Source organism: Capsella rubella, unplaced genomic scaffold (assembly GCF_000375325.1).
Source record: "Capsella rubella cultivar Monte Gargano unplaced genomic scaffold, Caprub1_0 scaffold_6, whole genome shotgun sequence".
NCBI lineage: Eukaryota > Viridiplantae > Streptophyta > Magnoliopsida > Brassicales > Brassicaceae > Capsella > Capsella rubella.
The window spans coordinates 9,079,170-9,102,337 of NW_006238918.1; the positions used below are offsets into that span (position 1 = coordinate 9,079,170).

The window sequence follows — 23,168 nt, forward strand, 5'->3', positions numbered from 1 at the left end:
ACTACTCCGATTTAGATTTAGTGCTAATAACCCATAATTTTAAAACAAGAAAACCTCAATAAAAAGCCATGTATTAATCTACGACTCCATGAATACTGAATACGGTACACAAAATCTATAGTTTCAGTTATTATTAGAAATTATAACTTTTGTTTCTTATTAAACGGATTATAACCGATACTTGTGAACTTGTGATATTTAAATGTTTTTTTGGATTTAAAACAATTAATCATTTAATTATTATTATTAATCTTTATATTTTGTTAAACTTGATAATTTTTGTATTTATAAAACTATATAAATTACATAAATACATTATAAAATCAATTAATTTATTGTCAAACATGATTAACTCAACGATTCAATAACTCGAAACAACAATCCTACATGTTATAGTTTGTTTTGCTTATCACAGTGAATCGAACTAGAACCAAATCGACATATTAAACCATATGTTATACAACTCTAACTTTGATTGAAGCTAAAATGTTACAAAACCAAACTGAGCTGCCTGAAACCAAATCCAAATCCGAACCAAACCAAACCGAGAGCAAAATTATATGGTTATTGCGTCATATATATACTAGTACGTCACTACCAGCTAACAGAGATTTTATTTTGTCGCTTTATTCGTTCATTGTGTTGATGCTTCCTCTTTTGGCGATTAGCTTTATAACGGCTTCTCGAGGAAAAGTAAAATAAAGTTGGGATTTTGCAGCTTACTAGTAATGGAGCAAAATCAGAGAAGCAGATTCAGTAAAATTTGTGTTTTTTGCGGAAGTAACTCTGGTCACAGAGTAGTCTTCAGCGATGCTGCAATCGAACTTGGCAATGAACTGGTTTGGTTTTTGTTCTCTTCTTCGTAAATCCGTTTTTGTTCTAAGTGACTAAAGATATGAACTTTTCTGGGAAATGCATGGGATAAAAATCGAAACTTTTCTAGTGATTTGACAGCCAAAGATACAAACTTTTTGAGTTGTGCTTGTTCTTGTGAATGTTTTTAGACATGGGTTTGTGTTTGTTTGTGACAATGTTTTAGATTTAGTGTTGTTGGATACGATTTTGTTCATCTTTAGTGTTTTCTCTGTTTGTGTGCCTTGAGAAATTGGTGTTGCTTTGAAATGTTATGTATGTATTTGTAAAAGATTGGTGTGAAAAATTGTAGGTGAAGAGGAAGATTGATTTGGTTTATGGAGGTGGAAGTGTTGGTCTAATGGGTATGATATCTCGGAGAGTCTCAGAAGGTGGTTGTCATGTACTCGGGTTAGTTTAAGAGTCTCTCTCTTCTGTTTTACTTCATTTCTATTAGATACAGTTTAAGAAATTTTGAACTTAGAGCTTTTGTGTGTGTTTTCTGTATAATGCAGGATCATTCCAAAAGCTTTGATGCCTTTTGAGGTATGTTTACATCTTGAAACCTTTCATTTTCTGAACTATTCATCTAAAGAACCATTGTTTGCAGTTGAATTTGGATATTCTGCTAGCTTAGGAGATGAAATTGAGTCTTGGATTGGATGACTCTATTTTGTTTTTTTTTTAATTGCTTCTTTATTGAATGGGTTTAAGCAGATATCTGGTGAGACTGTTGGAGATGTAAGAATTGTTGCAGACATGCACGAGCGTAAAGCTGCAATGGCTCAAGAAGCTGAGGCCTTCATTGCGCTTCCTGGCGAGTTTTCTAAATCCAAAATTCTAGCGGGTTTACAAGTTTTTCTGTTTATCCATTTTTTTGAAGATGCTGGCTTCTTTTTTCATTAGGAGGTTATGGAACTATGGAGGAACTTCTGGAGATAATAACGTGGGCGCAACTCGGTATCCATAAGAAGACGGTATTTTGACACCATTCCCTTTGCAGGTGTCCAGAAGAAGACAGACAGATACTATGTTCATGATGATGATTGTATTATCTCTGCAGGTTGGTGTTTTGAATGTTGATGGTTACTATAACAATTTGCTTGCATTATTTGACACTGGAGTTGAAGAAGGTTTTATTAAGCAAGGCGCTCGTAATATCATTGTTTCTGCTCCCTCGGCTAAAGAACTTATGGAGAAGATGGAGGTACCTTAAAACACTTTAGATTACATATGTGTGTGTTTGAGTACAAACAGTACCATATTTTTCAGTTATTGTTCTTCTTGGCAGCTATATACTCCTTCCCACAAGCACATTGCTGCTCACCAAAGCTGGAACGTTGAACAACTTTAAGATTACTTGGGCATGGTGATATTTTATTGTCTTTTGGATAAAGAAACAGTCTCTTAAGAATTCGAAACATCAATATGTGTTTGCAAATTTTTCAATGACAATGTTTTCTCAATAGTGCAGAGCTTTTGGTGTATGGTTAAGGCCATTATGTCTTCGTCGTCTGTTTTTGTTTGAAAGTTGGGAAATCAATCAGAATGATCTGTCACGTTTTTTTTTGGAAAGAAATTGTGACAGATTCTAAGTTTGTAAAGCGACAGCTTACTCAACTCACATGGAAGCAATTAGATAATGTCTCTTTCTGAAAGCAACTTTGTCAGAACAAGACTATTTGTTTCACTTGTCATTTTTTACCTTACCTTATCTCTCCCTCAGTTAGTTGTTTGGCCTATATGTGTACCCATTTGAGTATTCCACTTTGGAACTTTATTACTCTTTGTCCTCTCACATGATTCTGTATACTAGTGTTTTGTTATGTTTTTCGTTTTTGCACTTACCTCCTTTGTATCCTTTCTCCAATCACAAAATGGTCTAGGTGCATCCCACTAACACTAGGTTGTGATCTCAGTTAGAGGTGTCTTGCCCAATGATTAGCCCTGCTGCGGACAACAACTTTAAACATGCTAAATCCGCGCGGTAGCCTGTAGGAGCTTGACATGCGGGTTTGATATTAAAACTGCGATTTTTAGCGGTTCGAGCCAAGCCAAAACCTATAATATGTTAATGATCAACATATTAAATGAGATGAGTTAACTAGTTTTGACATCATTTGTCTCAGTCATAAAGGAGACAACAGTATCTTGAAGACAGTATATACTAAGCCTAGCTAGTATTGATCTGATTCTGAATAGTTTGGTCTGAGAAAAATATTAGCTCAGCCCGGCTCTATGCTTTTGTAGCCCAGTAATGTAGTCAACTCATGATTGTAAAAGTAAATATATTTGGCACACAAGGATCAATTTACCTAAGAATACATGAATTATGTTCAATCATGGAACGAAAATTACATCACTTAAATCCATTTGTTCTTGAATGATTGTAGAAATGAAATGAATCCATTAATTAGTGTCATTTAAAATAGTACTTAGTCAATGAAAAAGACATATAGGAATAGTAACATTGACCAATTTTTTTTTATCTAAGATCACAATCTATACCACGCATAGTCATAGCCATTAAATGCAATTCATACAAAAAGATCATGTCTACTTCAAATTTTTTTTCTTGGCCAAAGCGATATTACTTGCATGTGACGCATGTCACTGGACTGCGTCAATACTGTTTTGTCACATTACAGCTGTACATTATTATATTGGTTTTGTAGAATCCCACGTCTATATATAAGAAGGGGAACTTGGAATATATATGTATGTGAAGCACTAAGTACACAAACTTAATCTATAACATGCATCAAAGAAAATATAAGATCATGTCCAATGCAAGTATGTTAGTAAATTTCTTAGTTATAAAAGGTAAAAAATAAATCAAAAATATGTATTAACCTAAGAAAAATATTTTAGTTAGAAATTTTGATGTTGGTTTTTAGTGCAATGTGTAGGCAATTAATTAGTTTGAGATTTGTATTTCAAACTTATTTTCAAAACAAGTTTTTTTAATTATAATTTTTAAAATTTTAAATTTAGAACTTTACCATTGGAAGCATATATTTCTTTTCATTTTCAAAAGTTTCTTAACTTCATAACTTATATTTTTTATAATTACAATAATGCTAAAAAACTTGTTTACAACTTTAGCATTGGGGATGGTCTAACATATATAACACTATTAAGTTTCAATAATTTGACTATTGAAATTTTCATACATGAATTAAGTTTATGTAATTACGTCATTTTGTTGTCAAAATAAAGTTATATAGATAGATCTTGTATATAAAATTAAAGATGCGAGTCGTCATGCAAGAAGGAAACAAAACACAACCCACTCCCCACTTTGGGACGTAGGGTTGGACAACGAACAAACCCCATGTCGACACGTGACAGGCTGGGCATTGTCCACATGCTTTCTTGCCGAAAGTGGAAAGAAAGATATGGCCATAAGATATTTGAGCATCCATCACAAGATTTATAGAATATAGTATATTATACGAATTTTTGTGTAATGTGGTCGTTACTCATATAGTCATATTCCTCCAATCAATCAACGTTACATATCACATTAATTCAAAGTAGGTGATACGAAAATAAAATGTATATAGTCACGTAGTTCAGGTTCGTTTGATCATCTAGACGCATTATCAGTTAAACCAAAACATTAACAACAAAACTATTAGATTTTTCTATATTTTAGTCTTAACGTACCAAATAAATAGTCACACATATTTAGAAAAACCCCAAAAGGTTTTATTAACCTTTTTCTAACGTTTTGTCATAAGCGGATCTATCATCCGTCGACTTGTTTGTTCTACTTTATCAAAAGTAATGCTTAAAATGAAAACGGAAGAGATTATGAATAAACAAAACGATAAGAACAAATGCTCGAAAAGGGAAGTTCTCAAGAAAGCACAAACATATACATGATTCCATATTCGGAAATATCTACTATTTATTTATGCATTTTGTGGCATCTTTCTGAAATATACTTTCTTACTTTATAAAACTAAAGCAAAAGTTACAAGAAAAAAAATTGGTATGCTAGAGTTTAATTGGACAGAAATATATCTTTTTATTTGGTATTTGAAATGGTAATTAATTCGAAATATAATTATACAGTCGTTGAACTATCGTCCTAATTGTTGTTTCATAAGAAAAAGTATAAAACGAAGTTTTACATTTAACCATATTCAGCAATTGATTTTATTTTATATGATCGCAACTAAAATCACATGAGATATGACATACATGCACACATATCTTTTCTTTAGTATTTCTACTTCTGGATTTGCACCCACGACTTACAGACACACGTTAATATGTTTTATACTGGCACACATATCAATATTCTAGAAAATATTATTTAAACTAGGTGATGCATGATCTCTACTATAATATGATTTATTCAGAGCATCGATGGTGATATTAAACAAATGGGAGAAAGATATCGAATAAATATTGTTCGTGGCCGCTGGTTTCATCTTAATCCAGACATTATCCACCGTAGAACATCACATTCACAAAGTCATAACTACTTGAGTCTTGATGAGATATGTCTACAAGAACCAACGTCCACAATATGTATTTGTAACAGTATTATATGGTATTATTCTTGAAGAGAACAATAACATCATACCTCATTAACTGTTGAATATTTTTCTTTTTCTTGTGCTTAATTATGGGGTTTTGGGATATTGTATTATGGTGTTATAAGGTTTTACGTATTTTAGATGGCAAGTTTTGGCTAATACTTTATAATTTTCTGTCATATTCTTCCTTGTTTGTCCAGATTTTATTGATTTTAGACATTAATTAAGCTTTGAAATGTGTTTATGGTGGAAATGGAAACAAAATAAATCAGTCTTGCTACAAATCTTGAAATCTTGACTAATACATTACGTCGGTACATAACACTGAATCGGTGTTATCATCATCTGACCCGAAAAAAAAAAACGAAAAATGTAAAATAGTAAAGGAAATTATCTTTTTTTTTTTCTTCCATTATCTTCCATAAAGGGTATCTTTATCTATATCAAAATAATTGGAGAAGAGAGAGAATATAGGATTTGTTGAGATTTCTCTCGATCTCTCTTTCTCTCCCATCCTCTTGGCTATAAAAAGACACAACAGGGTCTCAAGTTCTTCCCACACAGCAAAGAAAGAAACACATATCGATCCTATAAGAGTTTAGATCAATGTTCCTTACATTATGGAACATCTATTTATAAATATTTCATTTGAGTTTATTAAAGTGGCATGAGAACAACAAGGGTTAGGGTTTATAATGGTTTATGTGATATGAGATGGTTTTGAGTGTTGAGGGATTGATATGGTGACAGAAGAGAGTGAGCACAAATGGTGCCTTTCTTGCATAGGTTTATGCTCGAAGCTATGTGTGCTTACTCTCTATCTGTCACCTCTTGATCTACCCCTCTCTCTGGCTCTATACATCATTTCATGTATTTTGTTTTGTAGATTTTTTAAGTTTGATTTGGTTTTGATTTTTTTTTTGTTTTTTCCATATATATATATGAATCAGCATACTAAAATATCGATTTGATCATTTTTCATGACTATGTATTGTGTCATTTCTAGAACGTACCTACTCTCTCTCTCTAGATTATTTTCTTAATTTCACATTTTAATTTACATAGTTTGATATATTTTAGTTTTCTCTAAGTTTTTGTGTTAAATGAATATGCAAAATTGAATACATAGACTTTGTGGAAATTATTATATACTCCCTGTCCTTAATAATTTTTCTTTAGTAAACAAAATTGATTTTAAAAAGATAGATTTTTAGGTTTTTTTGATGCAATATTTATTATTTTAATTATTGGTGAAATTGTAAAATAATATCATATTGTTGGTATTATTATTATAGAAAATTTTATCAGAAAATAATAATTTATAATAACTTTAATATGTTTTGTGTGTAAACCCTATAAAAAACTAATTTAGGAACACTTAATTTGGTGTAGGTAAATCTATTTTCATATCCATTCGTTAGGTCTCCCATCATGCACCACGAATCAAATAAGCATCATTACCCAAGTTTTTTTTTTTAATCTGAAAATCGTCTTATTGTTGAAGAGAGAACCAACGACGACGGTGAAGCTTTGAGTTATGTCAACGATGCATATGCGGTGTGTTTTGGAAAACAAAAATGTGTGATTGCAATATTTTAATTTAATCTTGTATAAACCTCTCTAATTTATTTTGACAAATGTCTCCTAACGACATGTATATGATCCCTATTATTCATTACTTTGGCTTGAAGAGGACTTGTTGTACTCAAAACTTATTAACCAAAAACACAAGTTATTTCCATATGCACATCGACAAATGTAGAGCCTTAACAAAGAAGATGATTCAATCACTCGTCATCAAACTATTGTTTATGTACAATCTTGTCAACATAAGCATCTTATTATACAAACACAGGGTAGGAACATTTCTAAAACCACTTTTTCATTAGGCATTTTTATCTTCTTTTTTTTTGGGGTCTATAATCAAAACCACTGCTACGCCAAGCTCTTGTAAAAGAAGCTGTTCCTTTTTGTAATATTATTCACATTTTATAATTAAAAAAAAACAAGGTTAGAGGCTTATAGAAGAGAAAAAGCTGAAAGAATAATTTGTAGATTTTTTTATATTTACATAACTTTAATTTATATTTTCATCTACAATTCTCATATATCTATATATATCTATATATATATATATATTTACTGATAAAAAGAGTTTGAGGTTTTTGAAAATCTTATAGCCATCCACCTCATCAGAACAAAACAAAACACCTTAGTTATATATTTAAAAAAAAATCTCCTTTTATTAGTATGAGATAAGTCGAGATTTAAAATTGTTAAAGTTTTTATCAAAAATCTTAAAATATCACAAAACAATTAAGGTTATACATATGGAAAATACCTCACAAACTTAAAGTGACACATATTTAAATATTTAATCTTCTAAACTATCAATCCTATCATAAAATGTTATCTTGACTGGTTATTATTAAATAATTTACAAAATAGTGTTGGTTTAGAAAACAAAATTTGGTTACATGCATAACTTAGTTTTAGTTTTATTCATTTTCACCACGCGTAGTGAAGATACAAAAAATTTCTAACTAATATTTTCATCAGATGTAAAAAAAAGTTTATATACTAAATTTTAATTCAAAAAATCTCTTCATATTAATTGGATACTAGTAAATTCTTTAATTTATTGAATAAAATTAAAGTAACAAATCTCTATATATTAATGAGATAGTAATAAGTTATTGGGTGAAATGTATTATTTTTATTAATATTTTATATTTCTCCTTTCATTTTATTTGAGTTTCTTTAAATGCAATAGACCTATTTAAACAACTTGGGCCAAAACAAAAGGTTATTATAGTTAATTAGAGATTCAACATTGAACACAACAAACTCAAGAAAAACAATAGAAATCTCCCAAGAAAGTTAAAAACTTCAAAAAAGAATGACGACAATATCCGATCTATCATATGATTTGGTAGTAGAAATATTTTATAGGGTTCCACTTATATCTTTAAATTCAGTACGATCTACTTGTAAAACGTGGAATGCTTTATCGTATCATGGAGTAGTTTTTTGACATTGGATATTTCATTACCCAATAATTTACCGAGTCATTTATCAAATAACTTTAACACTAAGAGTTTCTTCATTGACGAGGATAAGAAGGTTGTTGTGTTTTTTGACATAAATACATTTAGAAGGATCGCGACATGTCGCTACCATATAGCTTGCATCGTTGGGGATCATGGATACTTCAAATGTGTCAACATTGGATTAGTTTCAAGTTCTCAGTGGACACCAGGCAGACTTGTATGTTCTTCTTATGTTCCAAGTTTAGTGCAATTGCAAGTTTAGTCTTTTTTCATTAATTTATTTGCTTCTTGCTTTGTACAAAGCCTTTAGTTTGATGTACTTGAAAAAAAAAATAATAATGTACTTTTGTTGATTAATACAAAAATTTACATATTTTAATTTAAGTGATTCTTTAATGGGCTTGTGTATGTAAACTAGGCCCAATAAAATATATTCGAAAGGGAATATTATCTGGTTTGCCAGTTTTTTTGGGTAAAAAACTGGAACTGCCATTTTGTTTTAGGCATTTTATGTAGTGCCACAAACAGTAAAAAGGGATGAGACAAGAAGACGAAACTACCCTCAGCAGGATGAGAGGTTTTAGGCCGATTTGACAGGATTTTTGACAGGTACAGTGAGCATTAATGGGTGATAAAGTAAAGTTATTATCCATAGGATAATTGAATTGTTTAATAAGTAAATCTAAAACGAAAAAGTACATCTCAATAGTTGTTATTGAAGGACAAGTGAGAGATACGTGGGACAACTCTACTATTATGATGGACATAAAGTAGATCTAGTCCATCGAAATCTTATTTGACAGATTCCAAGAGACAACTTTGCTGCATGTCCTCTGACGTGTGGACAACTCTTCTATTTAACTTGTTTGGATATTGAGACTAGGAATTTGGTCTTCTAAAGTTTTATATGATGGACAAATGAAGAAGATCTAGTCCATCGAAAGCTTACTTTGACGGTTCCAAGAGACTTCTCCACTGCGTGTCCTCTGAAGCGGGGTGAGTTGGTTATTATACTTCCACAAAAATTGTATAAGTTTTCTTAAACTGGTGAATGACAAACACAAATAGATAAGTAGTAAAACGTATGGACAACTGTGTTGATGGACATCTTAAGTGCAGTAGATCTGGTCCACTGAAATTTACATTGAAAAACTCTAAGAACAACTTTTGTGGAATATTCCATTATGTACAATAAGTAAAAATATATATAAAGTTAAATATTCCATTAGAAGTGGACATTGATGAAATTAGTCCATTAATTACCTTGTTATTACATATTAATCGATTTCTTCTCGATGGACAACGAAATCAGATGATATAATTTCGATAGACAAAGTAAATTAATGTTCATTACTGGATTTAGTCCATCGCAAATATCTATGTAAGACCTTTGTTGTTTTATGAAAAATTAAGTCGTGGTTGAGATATATTGTTGAAAAATAACTTGTCTATTAGATAAAGTTGGAGAAAGAAGTTTGAGAATATGAGAAAAATGTTGGAAAGAGAGAAATGGAAGTTTGGAGAAATAAAAATAAAACATATAACGTAGAGGAGAAAGTATATGTGAGAGAGTGTATTTTAATTGATTATTTTATTTGTTATTTGGTTCTATGAAGAAGAGGGTAAAAAAGTCTTCATACATCAGTCTTATGGCATCCGGGAAAAGATGTGGAAAGAAATGACATTCTTTACAAATTTATACACTATTCATGGCAAAATATATAATTTTCTCTGTTCGAAACATCTAAACGAGTCGGGTGCATGCAATTCTCAACATTGACGTTTATATCATTGTTAAATCTAAACCGCTGATTGTACCAACGAATCTCCACCGTTGAATCTCGTCAGTCTGTGGCTACTAGTTGTTGATTTTAAAAGATGGTTTTTTAATTGTGTATTGGCAGATCAAGAAGCATATAAAAGGAGGTCCTGATCACGAAGGTGGGATTTTCACTGTAGAGGCTCCTCTTCATGCCTCTAAATGTCCAAGTTGTTGATACAGTTACTGGGTATGTATGTATGTTGTCACATTGCTTTACTGTTGTTACTAATGCTCAAGTTAGAGTATTATATTTTCTACCTCAGGAGGCCTTGTAAGGTTGGTGTAAAGTACTTAGAAGATGGAACAAAATTTAGAGTAGCTAGAGGTACAAGCACGTCTGGTTCGATAATTCCTCGCCCGGAGATTCTTAAGATAAGGGCAACACCAAGACCTGCTACTGGTACGTAGTTGATCAACATCTCTCTAAACATGCCATCTCTATACAAATGCCTATACATGAAATAAAACAAAAGTTATAAGCCTATGATAATGTTGTTCTATTGAAAATATAACATTAACGGAATACAAGTAGGGGTATTGGACAAAAGAACTTAACAGAATCTGATCTACATGAAGTTCGATACTTTCTACATTTTTTGAATCTAAGTTTTAAATCTATTTTCATATACATTCGTCATCATAATTCATAACCAAAGTTTCTTAATCTAATAAGATGTGGTACTACATCTTTCCCAAGATCCGGTCTATCTCTTTTTCTCAACTCAGCGCATTTCAACGATAGCATAGCAAAAGATTGAGCCTCTTCTACAGGCCAATCATTCACGACCGGGTCAAGCATCTCTTTGAATGTTCCTTTACTTATAGCCCTCGAAACGTGGTGAGTTAGCCCCATGGGTTGCCTTGCAGTTATGATCTGTAGTAGCAATATCCCCAATGAGTATACATCTGACTTTGTGGTTAACATTCCTGTTTGCTGGTACTCAGGGTCTATGTAACAGAACGTCCCTGCCGCGGATGTCATGTGGAACTGTGTGACGTTATCTGCTACTGATACAGGTACTAACCGGGCTAATCCAACGTCGCTGATCTTGCTCACAAAGTTTCTGTCTAAGAGTATGTTGGCTGGTTTAAGGTCGCGGTGAACTAGAGGTTCTGGCTTAGCTTGATGTAGGAATGAGAGTGCGGTTGCTATCTCAGCTGCTATCTCGAAACGTTTCCTCCACGATATCGGAGGGGAGTTCCCTCGACGATAGAGTCTATCCTCTAAGCTACCATTTTCCATATATTCATAAACTAAGCATCCATATTCAGGACATGCACCAAGGAGAAGAACCATGTGAGGATGCCTTATGGAACATAAAACCTCAACCTGTTACATGAGAGAGTATGAGATTAATTAAAGTACTTGATATAAGCTGTAAAATAAAAATGAAAAATGTAAAAAAGTCATACTTCTTGTTGAAATTGTTGTTTTCCTTGAACAGCATCAGGTCTCAAAACTTTAATGGCAACAGGAGTGTGGTCAAGTTCTCCATGGAACACTGGTCCATATCCTCCTTCACCAATTTTCCTATGATCTGCAAACTGATCTGTGGCTTCTTCGATCTCTTCAATCGTGTATTTTCTATAGCGAACATCGTTATGCGCCAAAGCACTCATTGCGCGGTCTTTGTCGTCTTCTTCACTTCTAGCTTTCATCTCTGCTTGCTTCCTTCTTTGTCCTTCTAGTTCTGCCATTCTCTGAGCTTTCTCAGCTGCTTCTTCAGCTGCTCTACACTTTGCCTTCTCCATCTCTGCCACTGCTAATGCTGCTTCTTCAGAAAGCCTCGCTTTTTCGAATTTACGAGCTTCTTCTATTTTCCATTGATTTAGCTCGTTTGCCTAGAAGGTAAAAAAAAGCCATGAGTACCGTATGTAACAAGAAAACTTGTTTAGGTTTAAATTACCTTTCTTTTTGCTGTAAGTGCTTCTTTACAAGCTGAGCTATACATGTCCATGGTTTGCTTGAGTTCAAGCTTTAGCTTTCTCATTTCAGCTTCAATATCTTTCTGCAAATTAACAACAATATATAGTTTTACACCTTTTTTAATATGTAGTTCTTGAAACTCAAAAGGAAGATCAAGAAACCATACAGTTGATTGTGGAATCGACTCCTCTGAAGAGCTTGATGCACCATAATAATCTATATTATTATGAGCAGAGAGATCAATGGAACCCATCGTGCTTAATCCAACTTCAGATTCATCAGAAAATGAATTTTGTAGCGTTGGATTCCTTTGGAAGGCAGCTTGGTTAAATCCATTGTTGAAGTCCATAGACCCATTTACAAGGCTGTTGTAACTCTTTTGCGTGGCGTTGAAGGCACGATTGTGAGGATAAGTCGTCTCATTAGATTTGTTCCTTGCACCACGCTGGACTCTAAAGATTTACCAAGAAAACAATTAAACATTTGTGTCGTTGTCAAAACTAAAAACTAAACCCTATAGATTGGTTTATATATACCTAGGTATAAGATCTTGCTCGCTATCAGATAAAGATTGGATTAGAAAGCCTGAAGACGGTACACGAGGCGGGGCAAGGGTATTGGTGATATGTCTTTGAGCTGGTCGGGAAGAGTGAACTTTACCACCTTTGGAAATGACATAAACCGAACAAAACTCAGGCGTAGATTTCATTATGTGAGCTTGCACCTCATGTGGTTTACTAAACATAAAAGACCTAGCGAAAGTGTTCTTCGAGGTTGCTCCCAATACAAGATTGTTAACCAAGTTGTTACTAACATATTCCAAGATTGCTGTAGCAACGTCAGAATCGTCTAGAACAACTTCCTTCATAGTAATCTACTAAAGAGTACATGCGCATGGCATTAAAACACATATGTATCTTCATTCTTGAAAACACAAAAAGATGATCAAAGGATTGTATTTTTATACCCCTTTCCTCGCACACTATCCGCGATATGCAGTAAAAAGCTGATTGAGTTCATCATCAGCCCCTCCATCTGAAATTTCCATTCACAAACATTGAAACACATGATTCTTGAAAATTAACAAGATTACACGGAAACTGAGTATGTAAGAGATGCATACGATTGGAGCTTTTGAGACGAACATGGACAAGAATCATGACAGGATTGTGAATCATATTGATGAGATGGTCGACAGCCCAACGAACAGCGCAATGGCTATGCTTCTCTTTGTCTACTGCAACAACTGTAGAGTTCACCGGAGAATGGATATCGTCTGACGAGTACGGTGAAGCCATCATGATGATGATTGAATCATACGAATCACACTAGCTAGGTGAAAAAATGTGTGATCACCACAAAGAAGCTTGTGGCCTAAGTTTTCTCAAATCTAAGTTTCTATTAACCATTGATTAGTATATCTCCTTTTCTTTCGGTCAAAAGAAGCAAACAATAAAAATGTATTTTTAGATATGTATTGCTAATACATATCTACTACCTAGTAATTTTTAGTTCTTTTTTAGATGGTAATTTTTGTGTTTATATTTCGTAACAAATTAAATTTTGAGAGGAGACTAACAAAAAATGAAAAATTAAAGAAACTTATGTATATTTGTTTTCCTTTTTTTGTTTTTTTTTCTTTCTATTACGGTATATATATCATTTCATCTTATTTTCGTGAACTAAAAAGATAAAATAATTAAATCTTATTTTAATATATGTATATATATATTTGATTTTATCATTGAGAATAAAGATAACATAAAGAGAAAATGTCAAAAAACCATGAATTTTTAAAAAATTGGTGAAAAAATAACATGAACGTTTACTTGTAATGAATAAAATGTTTAACTTTTATCGACTTTCTATGTGAAAAAGCATCAAATTTTGTTAATTTTACAAAATTATGCACGAATTTAAAATTACCTGTGAACAAATACAATTTAACAGTTTGATTATCCGTTTACATAGTTCATGGTATATTTGAATAATCAAATTAACGATTTAATTTCCGCTAACATATCTCGTTAATGTTTTTTTTTGGTAATGACATATCTCGTTAATTTTGAATGATTTTCAATTTAACACACCCAAAAATTTGGAAAAAAATATTATAACACAAATATCGAAAAATGCAAAATGCACGCCGTTTCTCTACGCGTCCGTTGCTTGCCGTTTTGAACAGAAAAAAACAACACACAACTTTATCTCGCTCTCTTAACTTCACCTTCATCTTCTCTGTTTCTTCAACCATGGTTTACGTCACTACAATCACCACCACCACACCAACAATAACACTCCAATTCGGACCCACCCGAATCAAATGAAACCCTACCGGAGAACTTAAGTATTAATTTACTCACGCTTTCTCCGTGAAGTCATCATAAAATTTTCTATTTTTAGAATCCCCAAAAGATATCTCTCTCTACTTGTCTCATTTCAACGCCGTTTCAAAATCCTTTGAAACTGGTAAGAATCACTTCTCCTTCTGGGTTAGTTTCTTTGCTTTGAAAACCCATTTCAAAAGTTTACATTTTTACGTTCTGATTTCACTCAGCGTTGCTCAATTTCATGACTTGATCAAAAGAGAGTGTTAGCAATGTCTGTGAATGATAGAGAGGACTCATCTAATGGGCAGCTTCTGAGAGACATTAAGGAGGTAAGTAAAGCTCTTTACTTGAACAAGGGACCTGAAAGATCGGTTCTTTCTCCTGTTCGATCTAAATCTGTTTCCAGAACTACGGAGATTGGGTTAGTGTCGTCTAATAAGAAGAAGAAATCGATGGTACCTTGGGATTGGAAGAGACCATTGAAAGCTATAGCTCATTTTGGGCAGCGTAGGTTTGATGTTTGCTTTCTTCTACATGTTCATTCCGTTGAAGGGCTGCCTTTGAATATGGATGGTACTAAGTTAGTTGTGCAGTGGAAAAGGAAGGATGAGGTTATTATGTCTACTCAATCTTCCAAGGTTTTGCAAGGAACTTCTGAGTTTGAAGAGACTTTAATGCATAGATGTTCAGTGTACGGTAGCAAACATGGGCCGCATCGTTCTGCAAAGTATCAAGTGAAGCTTTTCTTGGTTTATGTCTCTCCTGTTGATGCTCCATGGATTGTTCTAGGGAAGCATTGGGTTGATCTCACCAGGATATTACCGTTGTCTTTGGAGGAACTGGAAGGTACAAGAAAGTCGAGAAAGTGGAATACGAGCTTTAAGCTATCAGGCTTGGCAGAGTCTGCAGTGTTGAATCTTAGTTTTGATTACTCGGTTGTTACTAGTTCAGTCTGTGATTCAACTAGTGGAAATGCGATGCTGAAGCGGGTTGGTAGTGTTCCAAGTATGGATCATAGATCTTCGCCGCATGATGATGGAAAGGTCTTCAATCAAGTCTCACCAAGTCTGAGTCTGGATCTTTCCGAGTCAATAGATTTACTCTATGAAAAATTTGGCGAACAAAACCCACAAAGATCAACAATCCAGTATGAACATAGGGGGGAAACTGAGGCAGACATAGATTTGGAGACTGATACGCAAGTAAAGGACACTGATTTTACTCTTACTGACCAAGGAGTAGAGATGTTTCAGCAAGAAACAAGCAGGCTGGAAGAAACCACTGATCCAAATATGGAGTCCTCAGGAATTGAAATTATTGATATCCGTGAGATACTTAAAGATGAAGATGAATCCTGTTTTGAGGAATCCCCTTCTATTGATCAGTTGTCAGTTGCCGAATTAAAAAGTGGTCCACGTAATGTATTGTCGAAACATTCTTTCGATGAAGCACCCAAGTCAGCTTCCAGTAGCCAGGTAACTTGTGAGTCATTCAAGATTAAATCTTCAACGGGCATGGAAGATTCTACTGAGAATAATCTTTTTTTGGAAGTTAAATCTAGTTATAAGGCTGCAAAAATATCAACGAAGTCCCTTAGCTTGGATGACATTACTGAGTCTGTAGCTAATGATTTTCTAAAAATGCTTGAACTTGAGGAATGTTCTTATGTTTATACCACAGATAGTGAACCTACATCTCCTCGTGGATCTCTGCTTCGACAGTTTGAGAAGGAAGCTTTGGCTTCTGGAAACTTTCTCTTAAATTTAGATGGAGAAGCAGAATATGAGTCTGATATTGATGAGGAATCAAATGATTTCTCGTTCCCCGCAGCTTTTGTTGTTGGGGAAAACAAGCGTGAGGGAAAATCGCAGCTGTTAATAGACAGAAGTAAGGCCAAGGTACTTGAAGACTTGAAAACCGAAACTTTATTGCGAGACTGGGATTTAGATGATGACAAGTCTGAGAACTCTTTAGGTGTTTGCTCTGATGGATTCGGGAGTCCAATAGAGCTTCCGGATGACGAGGGATTAGGTTTTCTGCCACTTGGAGATAACATTGGTCCTTCTGCTTGGAAAAAAGGGGGAGGTAGTATCCGGTCCATGAATCCTTTACTGTTCAGAAAGTGTAAGGATAATGAATCACATCTGATCATGCAAGTTTCAGTCCCTCTGGTGTTAGTATCAGACTTAGGTTCAGATATCCTTGAAATACTCCAAAGTCTAGCGGCTTCTGGAATTGAAGGACTTTGCTCTGAAGTTAATGCATTAATGCCTTTGGAAGATATTATGGGGAAGACGATACATGAAATTGTCGATGATGCAAGAATTGAGAGGTATACTTTCCACAGGTTGATTCATTAAGCATTAAATTTCTACATTCCAAGTTTATTCGTAAAATATATAGTCGTCATATTTTTTTTATTTTGTTCATGACTTGCAGAATCGGACATGAGTGCTCTGACAAGAGTAAAGGTGCCGTGGTTAAGAAATTATCAGGGCAGCTGGATTTGATTCCTTCAAACGAAGAATCTGGAGGCGTTGGATCCAATATTTGTCCAAGTTATGTACCACTTGAAGATATCACTTCCTTAGCTATTGATGGGATATACCTTCTCGCGGTAGAAGGATTAAAGATTCAATGCAGCATGTCAGACCAAGATCCACCGTCAGGCATTGCACCAAAACCCATGGATCAGTCTGATGCTCTAGAGTTGATGAGTTTTTCCTCAACGTTGGATGAGTGGTTAAGGCTTGACCATGGAATGCTTGACACCAATGAAAAAACCAGTGAGCAAATGAGAAATAAAATATTAGTGCACCATGCCAATCAAGATCAAGCTTTTCGTGAAAAGGGTCACACCTTAAGGAACAAGTTGACACTTGCTCTTCAAGTGTTACTTAGAGATCCATTTCGAAATAATGAACCTGTTGGTGCATCTATGCTTGCTCTGATTCAAGTTGAAAGGTCACTGGATTCCTCAAATCCATCTGTGTGTAGTTTGGCTCAAGAAGTAGGAAATATGGAATCTGTTGGATATGATTTGCAGTTGTGGAGAATCACTAACATTGGTCTTGCGGGTTTGAAAACTGAGCCTGGTGTAGACCATCCGTGGTGTACGAAAACACAGCAACAGGCTGGATTCCGCTGGTTAATTGCCAGTGGTACTGATAAAATCATCAAGTGTCAAGCTTTAGAGTCAAAGGCGATCATCGTATCAAACCCACAAGCAACAAGTAAGGGCTTGGACACATTGTGGAGTATAACGTATGATGGGTACCATCAAGAAGGTGATTTGAGTAGCTCTGATGGCTCTGTTCCTTTTACAAGAAACTCGGACGTGATAATTTCAAATGAAATAACAGAAAGATTGTGATAGTTACATTTCCACACTTTCTGCTTAAGAGCTAGTCATTTTGATGTGAAAGCCGTCTTGTTCATGATGGATAATGATTTGCCACTGCTCTTTTTCTAGTTAAAAAAAGTAGATTCAGATATCATCAGTTTATCAACGTGTATGAGAATTCTTTTTGGTAAATATATACTCACATCAGCGAATTCAAGGTCTTCATCTTCATCTATGCTCGTGTCTTTCAAACGCTTTAATCTTATTTATTCCAGTGACTCAAATATATGTTTTTCCGTTTTGGTGTTACTGCCTTTGGGAATCACTGTGATGAGCATAGACATGACATATTAAAGGTGAAAGCTCCATCCCCATCTCTCTCCAGGAGGGTCAAGGCTATATTCAAGGTAATTGCTACATGGTAAGCAGCCACTCTGCAATTCTTTGTCATGGCTCATAATCAGATATTGTTTAAATTGTGATGCTATAGAATCTGTTCCTTCATCCTTGTGCATAGCTTCTCCATTAATTTCGTTTGATGCCATATGCAGATGTATGGCTGGTGAGATTCTATTGTGTTCATCATTGAGCTGTATAGAATTAGAAGTACTACAGATTCATTATGTCAAAACTATCTTTCAAAATTTGTGAACATGTCGAACAGTTTACAATGAATATAAAGAACTAGAAGCAGTTTAAGTATCATAACCATCTTGCACATTTTCTTATTGCTCTGAGCCATAGAAAATAAGATTCAAAAGGTGAATCCCCTGTACAGAGCGGATTCAAAAGATGAATCTCCTGTATAGGCATGGTTTCACTATCTTTTCCCAATCGACGTGCCTTAGTTCATGCTTGAGTGGTTGTGGGAGCCCTCGTAAGTTGTTATCACAAAGCTCGGATCATCTCTATCTCTTTCAACCCTTTTCTTCACAGGACAACCATCAACTGAACATTTGTAGTAGTTTCTGCAAATTACATAAAAATCACTTCAATTAACCAGTGGTACTTTTCATGTATTTGATTTGCAGGTCATAAGAAATGATGGCAATGTATGAAAAATAGTTCAACTTCAACAGGGTGTATTTGACTCGCAGGTCACATTTTTCCGCTTCTTTAATATTAGAATCATGGAAACTGACTGATCTCATGAGTATGAAAGGGTAGAAATTTGAAAAAATGTGATAAAGAATTGAGAAAAATGTTGTTCCTTACCTGGGGTTTGGGCTGTTCTTCACCATCTTCTTTCCATACTTTCTCCACTTGAACCCGTCGTCAAGCACTTCCACTTCAGACCGCGTCTTGAATGCAACTCTCTCTTTAACTTTCTTTTCTTTCTTGATTTGGTTTTCTTGCATAAGGAAATAAGGGAAAAAAAAATTGCAGATTCAGCATAGGACCTGTGAACTCCAAAAATGTGCATACCGTTTTGATTTACCTAAAGTCTTAGGTTCAACTCCTAATGTCTAGGATCAGCATACGTTATTATATAATCAGGGGTTTGTGTCTTTGCTTTTTATAGACTATCTTTGATCCCAACCCTCTTATATTCTGGTTTTGCAAGGTTGTATGAAATCCTCAAGCACACAAGTCTAAAGGAGCGTATGTACATATATGTGACACATCTAAAGGAGCTGAATCCTTGACTGTTTAAATTTACAGATTCATATGACTCAAAAGAGAAACTTACCGGGAGAAGCAGCGGCTGTAGCGGCAACAGAAGTGTTGATACTTGGAGATTCAGGATAACTAAAACTGGTAGAGGAACCTGAGAATAAGGCAGCCGCTATATCACTAGTCTGATAACCATAAGATTGATTCATCCCAGAAACCGCAGACATAAGATCATCGTCCATCCATCCATCAGACAAATCTAGCTCTGACAGCTCGAATCCTGAGTGAGTATCATCGCTGAAACTCCTCGCCATGTTTGCATCTGCATTATTATTCATACTCACCACTATCTATGCATATACACAAGAATGTGTGTGTGTTTCTTCCCTTCTTTAGGGTCTAAAAGACTTGTACTTTCTAAAGTGAAGCTTCAATGTTTAGTGTTTGTAACAAGAAATGTGTACTCGTCGGTACATTTTCAAAGGGTAACTTACATAGGAAGATGGATTGCTTCAAAGACGTCTTAAGTCTTTCTACTTGACAAAGACTAGTGGTTGACTTGTGTCTTAGTCCTCATTACTTTTCGTTTTTTTCTTATTGTAAGTCTTCTCAAGTCTTCTTCTTCTTGTGCAAAGGCCTTAAGGCTTAAGTTACCACAACCAATATTTTGTTTTTTTGTCCTTTGCACTTATTTAGCAATATTCTCTTGATGCTTGTTTTAAAGTAGGAAATGGTTTCAAGTAGAGCAATAAAAACATCTTTGACATATAAATTAAGTGACAAAAGATAGATTCTCTCTTTGGATTAGACTATTTTTCAACATTTGGTATGTCATTTTCATCTTTTGATAGGTAAGTAATTAGAACAACACTTTGAATTTTCTTAGTCAAGCGAACTTGTTTATAGGTTCCTAATGACTTGTGCACTAAGGCGGGGTCATGTTCTTCATCCTTTTTTAATTGTAAAGTCTTGTTAACTAAAACTTGAAAACTGAATTAAGGATTTCATATATAATTTAGTGTATCTAGGACTTTGCAAGTTGCAATATCTATCTTTCGGATCAAGACATAATGTTTTCTATATAGAGATAAAATGTTCATAGAATTTATAATCATAATCAGTGTTTTCTTTCTTTTTTTTGGGTCGAAATTAGTGTTTTCTTATAATATGTTTTTCAGTGTTTTTGTTGTAGGACAAGTAAAAAAAGTTTGATCTAGGATTAACAAAAATTGAGCAAATAGACTGAGAACTTAGTTTTATTACCGTTTTATGTTTTCATGTTAGAACCATGTTTATAAAATTTTTATTATTTTGATTATAACCTACAATATTTTCATTATCACTGATATAATTACCTTTTATAGCAACAAAAAATTACATACTTAATATCTAGAAAATAAAATTACATGCTACTATCTAGTTTTACCTATTATTTTGTTAGTTGCTCACACAGAAAAAAATAATAGCATTTTGATTTGGAAGTTTCTTATTGATTTGATTAAATTAATCAGTTCACATGATAACAAGTAACATTCCATTGACCAAACCATCTCGTGAAAGACAAGAAATTAATATTATAGCTTTATAATCAATTAAAATTATTTAGAGCATATTTTTATAAGAAGTTTGACTGACTATCTCAATTTTTTATTATTTTATACATAGTTTCCCTCACATTATTATAATCAAACTCAGACCATTCCAAAGAACAAAATCTTATAATTTAATCTACAAAATCAGAACTGGCGAAGTTGTCCACAAACGTTTGCGATAATTTCGATCTTAATTAGTTTTTTTAAACTAGCTAGCTTTGACTCACTAACACTATATAAAACACAAGATGTGTTCTATACTTATAATATGTCACACATTTTCTGAAAAAGTTCGATTTCATATGGCAAACATTGAGCGATTCGGTTTAATATCCTTACTACTCGTTCTGACTATAGTTTTATCGATCAGTTCGATAAGCTGTGAAAATGGCATGTTGACAAACCAAGCAGCATTGTTTGTGTTCGGAGACTCGTTGTTCGACGTTGGCAACAATAACTACATCAACACATTTAGAGCTGCTCAGTCTAATGTCTGGCCTTACGGTCAGACCACATTCAAGTTCCCAACCGGGAGAACTTCCGATGGCCGTTTGATTCCGGATTTTATCGGTAAAAATATATAAAAACACGTATATACGCATCATATCTAATACATCTTTTTTCGAATCTAATGATATTACTAAAATTATTAACTTTATGCGACGAATGCAGCGGAATATGCATGGTTACCGTTAATACCGCCATATCTACAGCCCGGAAATAGCGTAAATCAATTTACTTACGGTGTTAATTTTGCTTCTGCCGGGGCAGGAGCTTTGGTTGAAACTTATCAGCCACAGGTATTTAATTGTTATCATAATTCTTCAACATTATTTCTCATACAAACATTTCTTGATTTTGGGAGATATGTTGTCTCTATATCATAATACGTTCGTTCATATAATATACAATTTCAAAATGTACTTTCAAGAAATGGTCTAGATTGTTAGCAAAAAGAAATGTTACTTATATGTACTCTTAAGTTGTTTAAACACTTTTACTTTTGTCTCTTAATTAGAACGTGATACCATTGGGAAGCCAGTTAAACAACTTCAAGAATGTGGAGAAGATGTTCAAAGAGAAACTAGGAGATGCAGAGACCAAAAGGATAATCTCGAGAGCTGTTTATATCATTCATATCGGTCCTAACGATTATTTCTATCCTTTATCCCGTAACATTTCCTATTTTCAATCCAATAGCAAAGATCGATTTGTAGATTATGTTATCGGTAACACCACGGCTGTGATCGAGGTATTTATTTGCTTCGAAATGATCATTTTGTTACAAAAGATCTTGATCACAAAATAGTATCAAGATCGCTATTAATATGTTCTTTGATTCTTTTGTAGGAAATTTATAAAATGGGAGGAAGGAAATTTGGTATCATGAACATGGGTCGACTCGATTGTGTTCCGGGAATGCTAACATTGGATCCAACCAGAATAGGATCATGTTTTGAACCAATCACCGGGTTGATAAAACTTCACAATGTCCGAATACCTAATGTTTTGAGAGATATACAACGTCGATTTCCCGGGTTCAAATACTCCCTTTTCGACTCCTACACCGCCGGAACAGAAGCTATGGAGAATCCTACAAAATACGGTATCAAACTTTATAAGTAGTACGCACAAAGTACAATGCATATATGCTTCTTCTACATCTCTTCATTATCTTTTGTTTTGGTTATTAGGATTTAAGGAAGTGAAGAAGGCTTGTTGTGGAAGTGGACCGTTTAGGGGAAGCAGTACATGTGGATACAAATCAGGAACATTGCGTGGTTTCGAGTTATGCGAAAACGTTAGTGACTATATGTTCTTTGATGGCTCACATGCGACTGAGAAGGCTAATCAACAGACCGCAGAGTTAATGTGGGATGGTCCGTCTGATCTCGTTGGACCCTTCACTCTCAAAACATTGTTTCAAAACTTATAAATTAAATCAAAATATCAAAATCATCGATGAATAAATCATGACACAAAGTGATGTAGTGAATCTTGATATTACACTACTTTTTTTTATGTTATGAATTTGATGGTTACTTAATAAAAATCTAATATTATAGTCTTGAAACTAAATCCTATAAA

The 23,168-nt window shown here is 34.0% G+C and overlaps 5 protein-coding genes across 8 annotated transcripts; 3 read left to right on the top strand and 2 right to left on the bottom strand.

Annotated features, from left to right (window-relative positions):
- Positions 1–617: 617 nt before the first annotated feature.
- On the top strand, positions 618–2,682 carry LOC17884165 (cytokinin riboside 5'-monophosphate phosphoribohydrolase LOG8). Of its 3 annotated transcripts, none has more exons than XM_023780996.1 (8): positions 618–839; positions 1,166–1,263; positions 1,368–1,398; positions 1,570–1,669; positions 1,759–1,829; positions 1,916–2,059; positions 2,144–2,221; positions 2,322–2,682. In XM_023780996.1, the coding sequence occupies exons 1-7, from the start codon at positions 729–731 to the stop codon at positions 2,204–2,206; spliced, it is 618 nt and encodes a 205-aa protein (XP_023636764.1). In that variant the 5' UTR covers positions 618–728; the 3' UTR covers positions 2,207–2,221; positions 2,322–2,682. The 3 variants fall into 3 exon arrangements, with proteins under 3 accessions (XP_023636764.1, XP_006288677.1, XP_006288676.1); XM_006288615.2 differs by having other exon boundaries at positions 2,327–2,682; XM_006288614.2 differs by having other exon boundaries at positions 2,144–2,682.
- Positions 2,683–10,911: 8,229 nt separating this feature from the next.
- Positions 10,912–13,502, bottom strand: LOC17883535 (U-box domain-containing protein 51). The gene is given in 7 exon segments (XM_023780011.1): positions 10,912–11,604; positions 11,688–12,116; positions 12,182–12,283; positions 12,368–12,653; positions 12,738–13,075; positions 13,169–13,236; positions 13,325–13,502. Coding segments are annotated over 7 exon segments (2,094 nt in total).
- A 980-nt stretch (positions 13,503–14,482) lies between these two features.
- LOC17882082 (protein PLASTID MOVEMENT IMPAIRED 1-RELATED 2) lies at positions 14,483–18,086 on the top strand. 2 transcript variants are annotated; one of them, XM_006286927.2, is made up of 3 exons: positions 14,483–14,670; positions 14,759–16,863; positions 16,971–18,086. In XM_006286927.2, exons 2-3 carry the CDS (start codon positions 14,801–14,803, stop codon positions 17,902–17,904), a joined length of 2,997 nt encoding a protein of 998 aa, XP_006286989.1. In that variant the 5' UTR covers positions 14,483–14,670; positions 14,759–14,800; the 3' UTR covers positions 17,905–18,086. The 2 variants fall into 2 exon arrangements, with proteins under 2 accessions (XP_006286989.1, XP_023636889.1); XM_023781121.1 differs by having other exon boundaries at positions 14,789–16,863.
- A 353-nt stretch (positions 18,087–18,439) lies between these two features.
- On the bottom strand, positions 18,440–20,156 carry LOC17883377 (probable WRKY transcription factor 50). The gene is made up of 3 exons (XM_006288716.2): positions 19,565–20,156; positions 19,090–19,225; positions 18,440–18,842 (listed from the first exon to the last, which is right to left on the bottom strand). Exons 1-3 carry the CDS (start codon positions 19,824–19,826, stop codon positions 18,719–18,721), a joined length of 522 nt encoding a protein of 173 aa, XP_006288778.1. The 5' UTR covers positions 19,827–20,156; the 3' UTR covers positions 18,440–18,718.
- Positions 20,157–21,382: 1,226 nt separating this feature from the next.
- On the top strand, positions 21,383–23,059 carry LOC17881551 (GDSL esterase/lipase 3). The gene is made up of 5 exons (XM_006289478.2): positions 21,383–21,650; positions 21,753–21,880; positions 22,099–22,332; positions 22,431–22,686; positions 22,775–23,059. The coding sequence occupies exons 1-5, from the start codon at positions 21,383–21,385 to the stop codon at positions 23,014–23,016; spliced, it is 1,128 nt and encodes a 375-aa protein (XP_006289540.1). The 3' UTR covers positions 23,017–23,059.
- The last annotated feature ends 109 nt before the right edge of the window (positions 23,060–23,168 follow it).

Excerpts from the sequence above, each read along its gene's own strand:
- LOC17884165 (XM_006288614.2), top strand. The coding sequence starts at position 729 with ATGGAGCAAAATCAGAGAAGCAGATTCAGTAAAATTTGTGTTTTTTGC. Across the intron at positions 1,264-1,367 it reads GGTGGTTGTCATGTACTCGG|GATCATTCCAAAAGCTTTGA; the intron begins GTTAGTTTAAGA and ends TGTATAATGCAG. Across the intron at positions 1,399-1,569 it reads AAGCTTTGATGCCTTTTGAG|ATATCTGGTGAGACTGTTGG; the intron begins GTATGTTTACAT and ends GGGTTTAAGCAG.
- LOC17882082 (XM_006286927.2), top strand. The coding sequence starts at position 14,801 with ATGTCTGTGAATGATAGAGAGGACTCATCTAATGGGCAGCTTCTGAGA. Across the intron at positions 16,864-16,970 it reads GATGATGCAAGAATTGAGAG|AATCGGACATGAGTGCTCTG; the intron begins GTATACTTTCCA and ends CATGACTTGCAG.
- LOC17883377 (XM_006288716.2), bottom strand. The coding sequence starts at position 19,826 with ATGAATAATAATGCAGATGCAAACATGGCGAGGAGTTTCAGCGATGAT. Across the intron at positions 19,226-19,564 it reads TACAGCCGCTGCTTCTCCCG|AAAACCAAATCAAGAAAGAA; the intron begins GTAAGTTTCTCT and ends TCCTTATGCAAG. Across the intron at positions 18,843-19,089 it reads AAGAACAGCCCAAACCCCAG|AAACTACTACAAATGTTCAG; the intron begins GTAAGGAACAAC and ends TGTAATTTGCAG.
- LOC17881551 (XM_006289478.2), top strand. The coding sequence starts at position 21,383 with ATGGCAAACATTGAGCGATTCGGTTTAATATCCTTACTACTCGTTCTG. Across the intron at positions 21,651-21,752 it reads TTTGATTCCGGATTTTATCG|CGGAATATGCATGGTTACCG; the intron begins GTAAAAATATAT and ends CGACGAATGCAG. Across the intron at positions 22,687-22,774 it reads GGAGAATCCTACAAAATACG|GATTTAAGGAAGTGAAGAAG; the intron begins GTATCAAACTTT and ends TTTGGTTATTAG.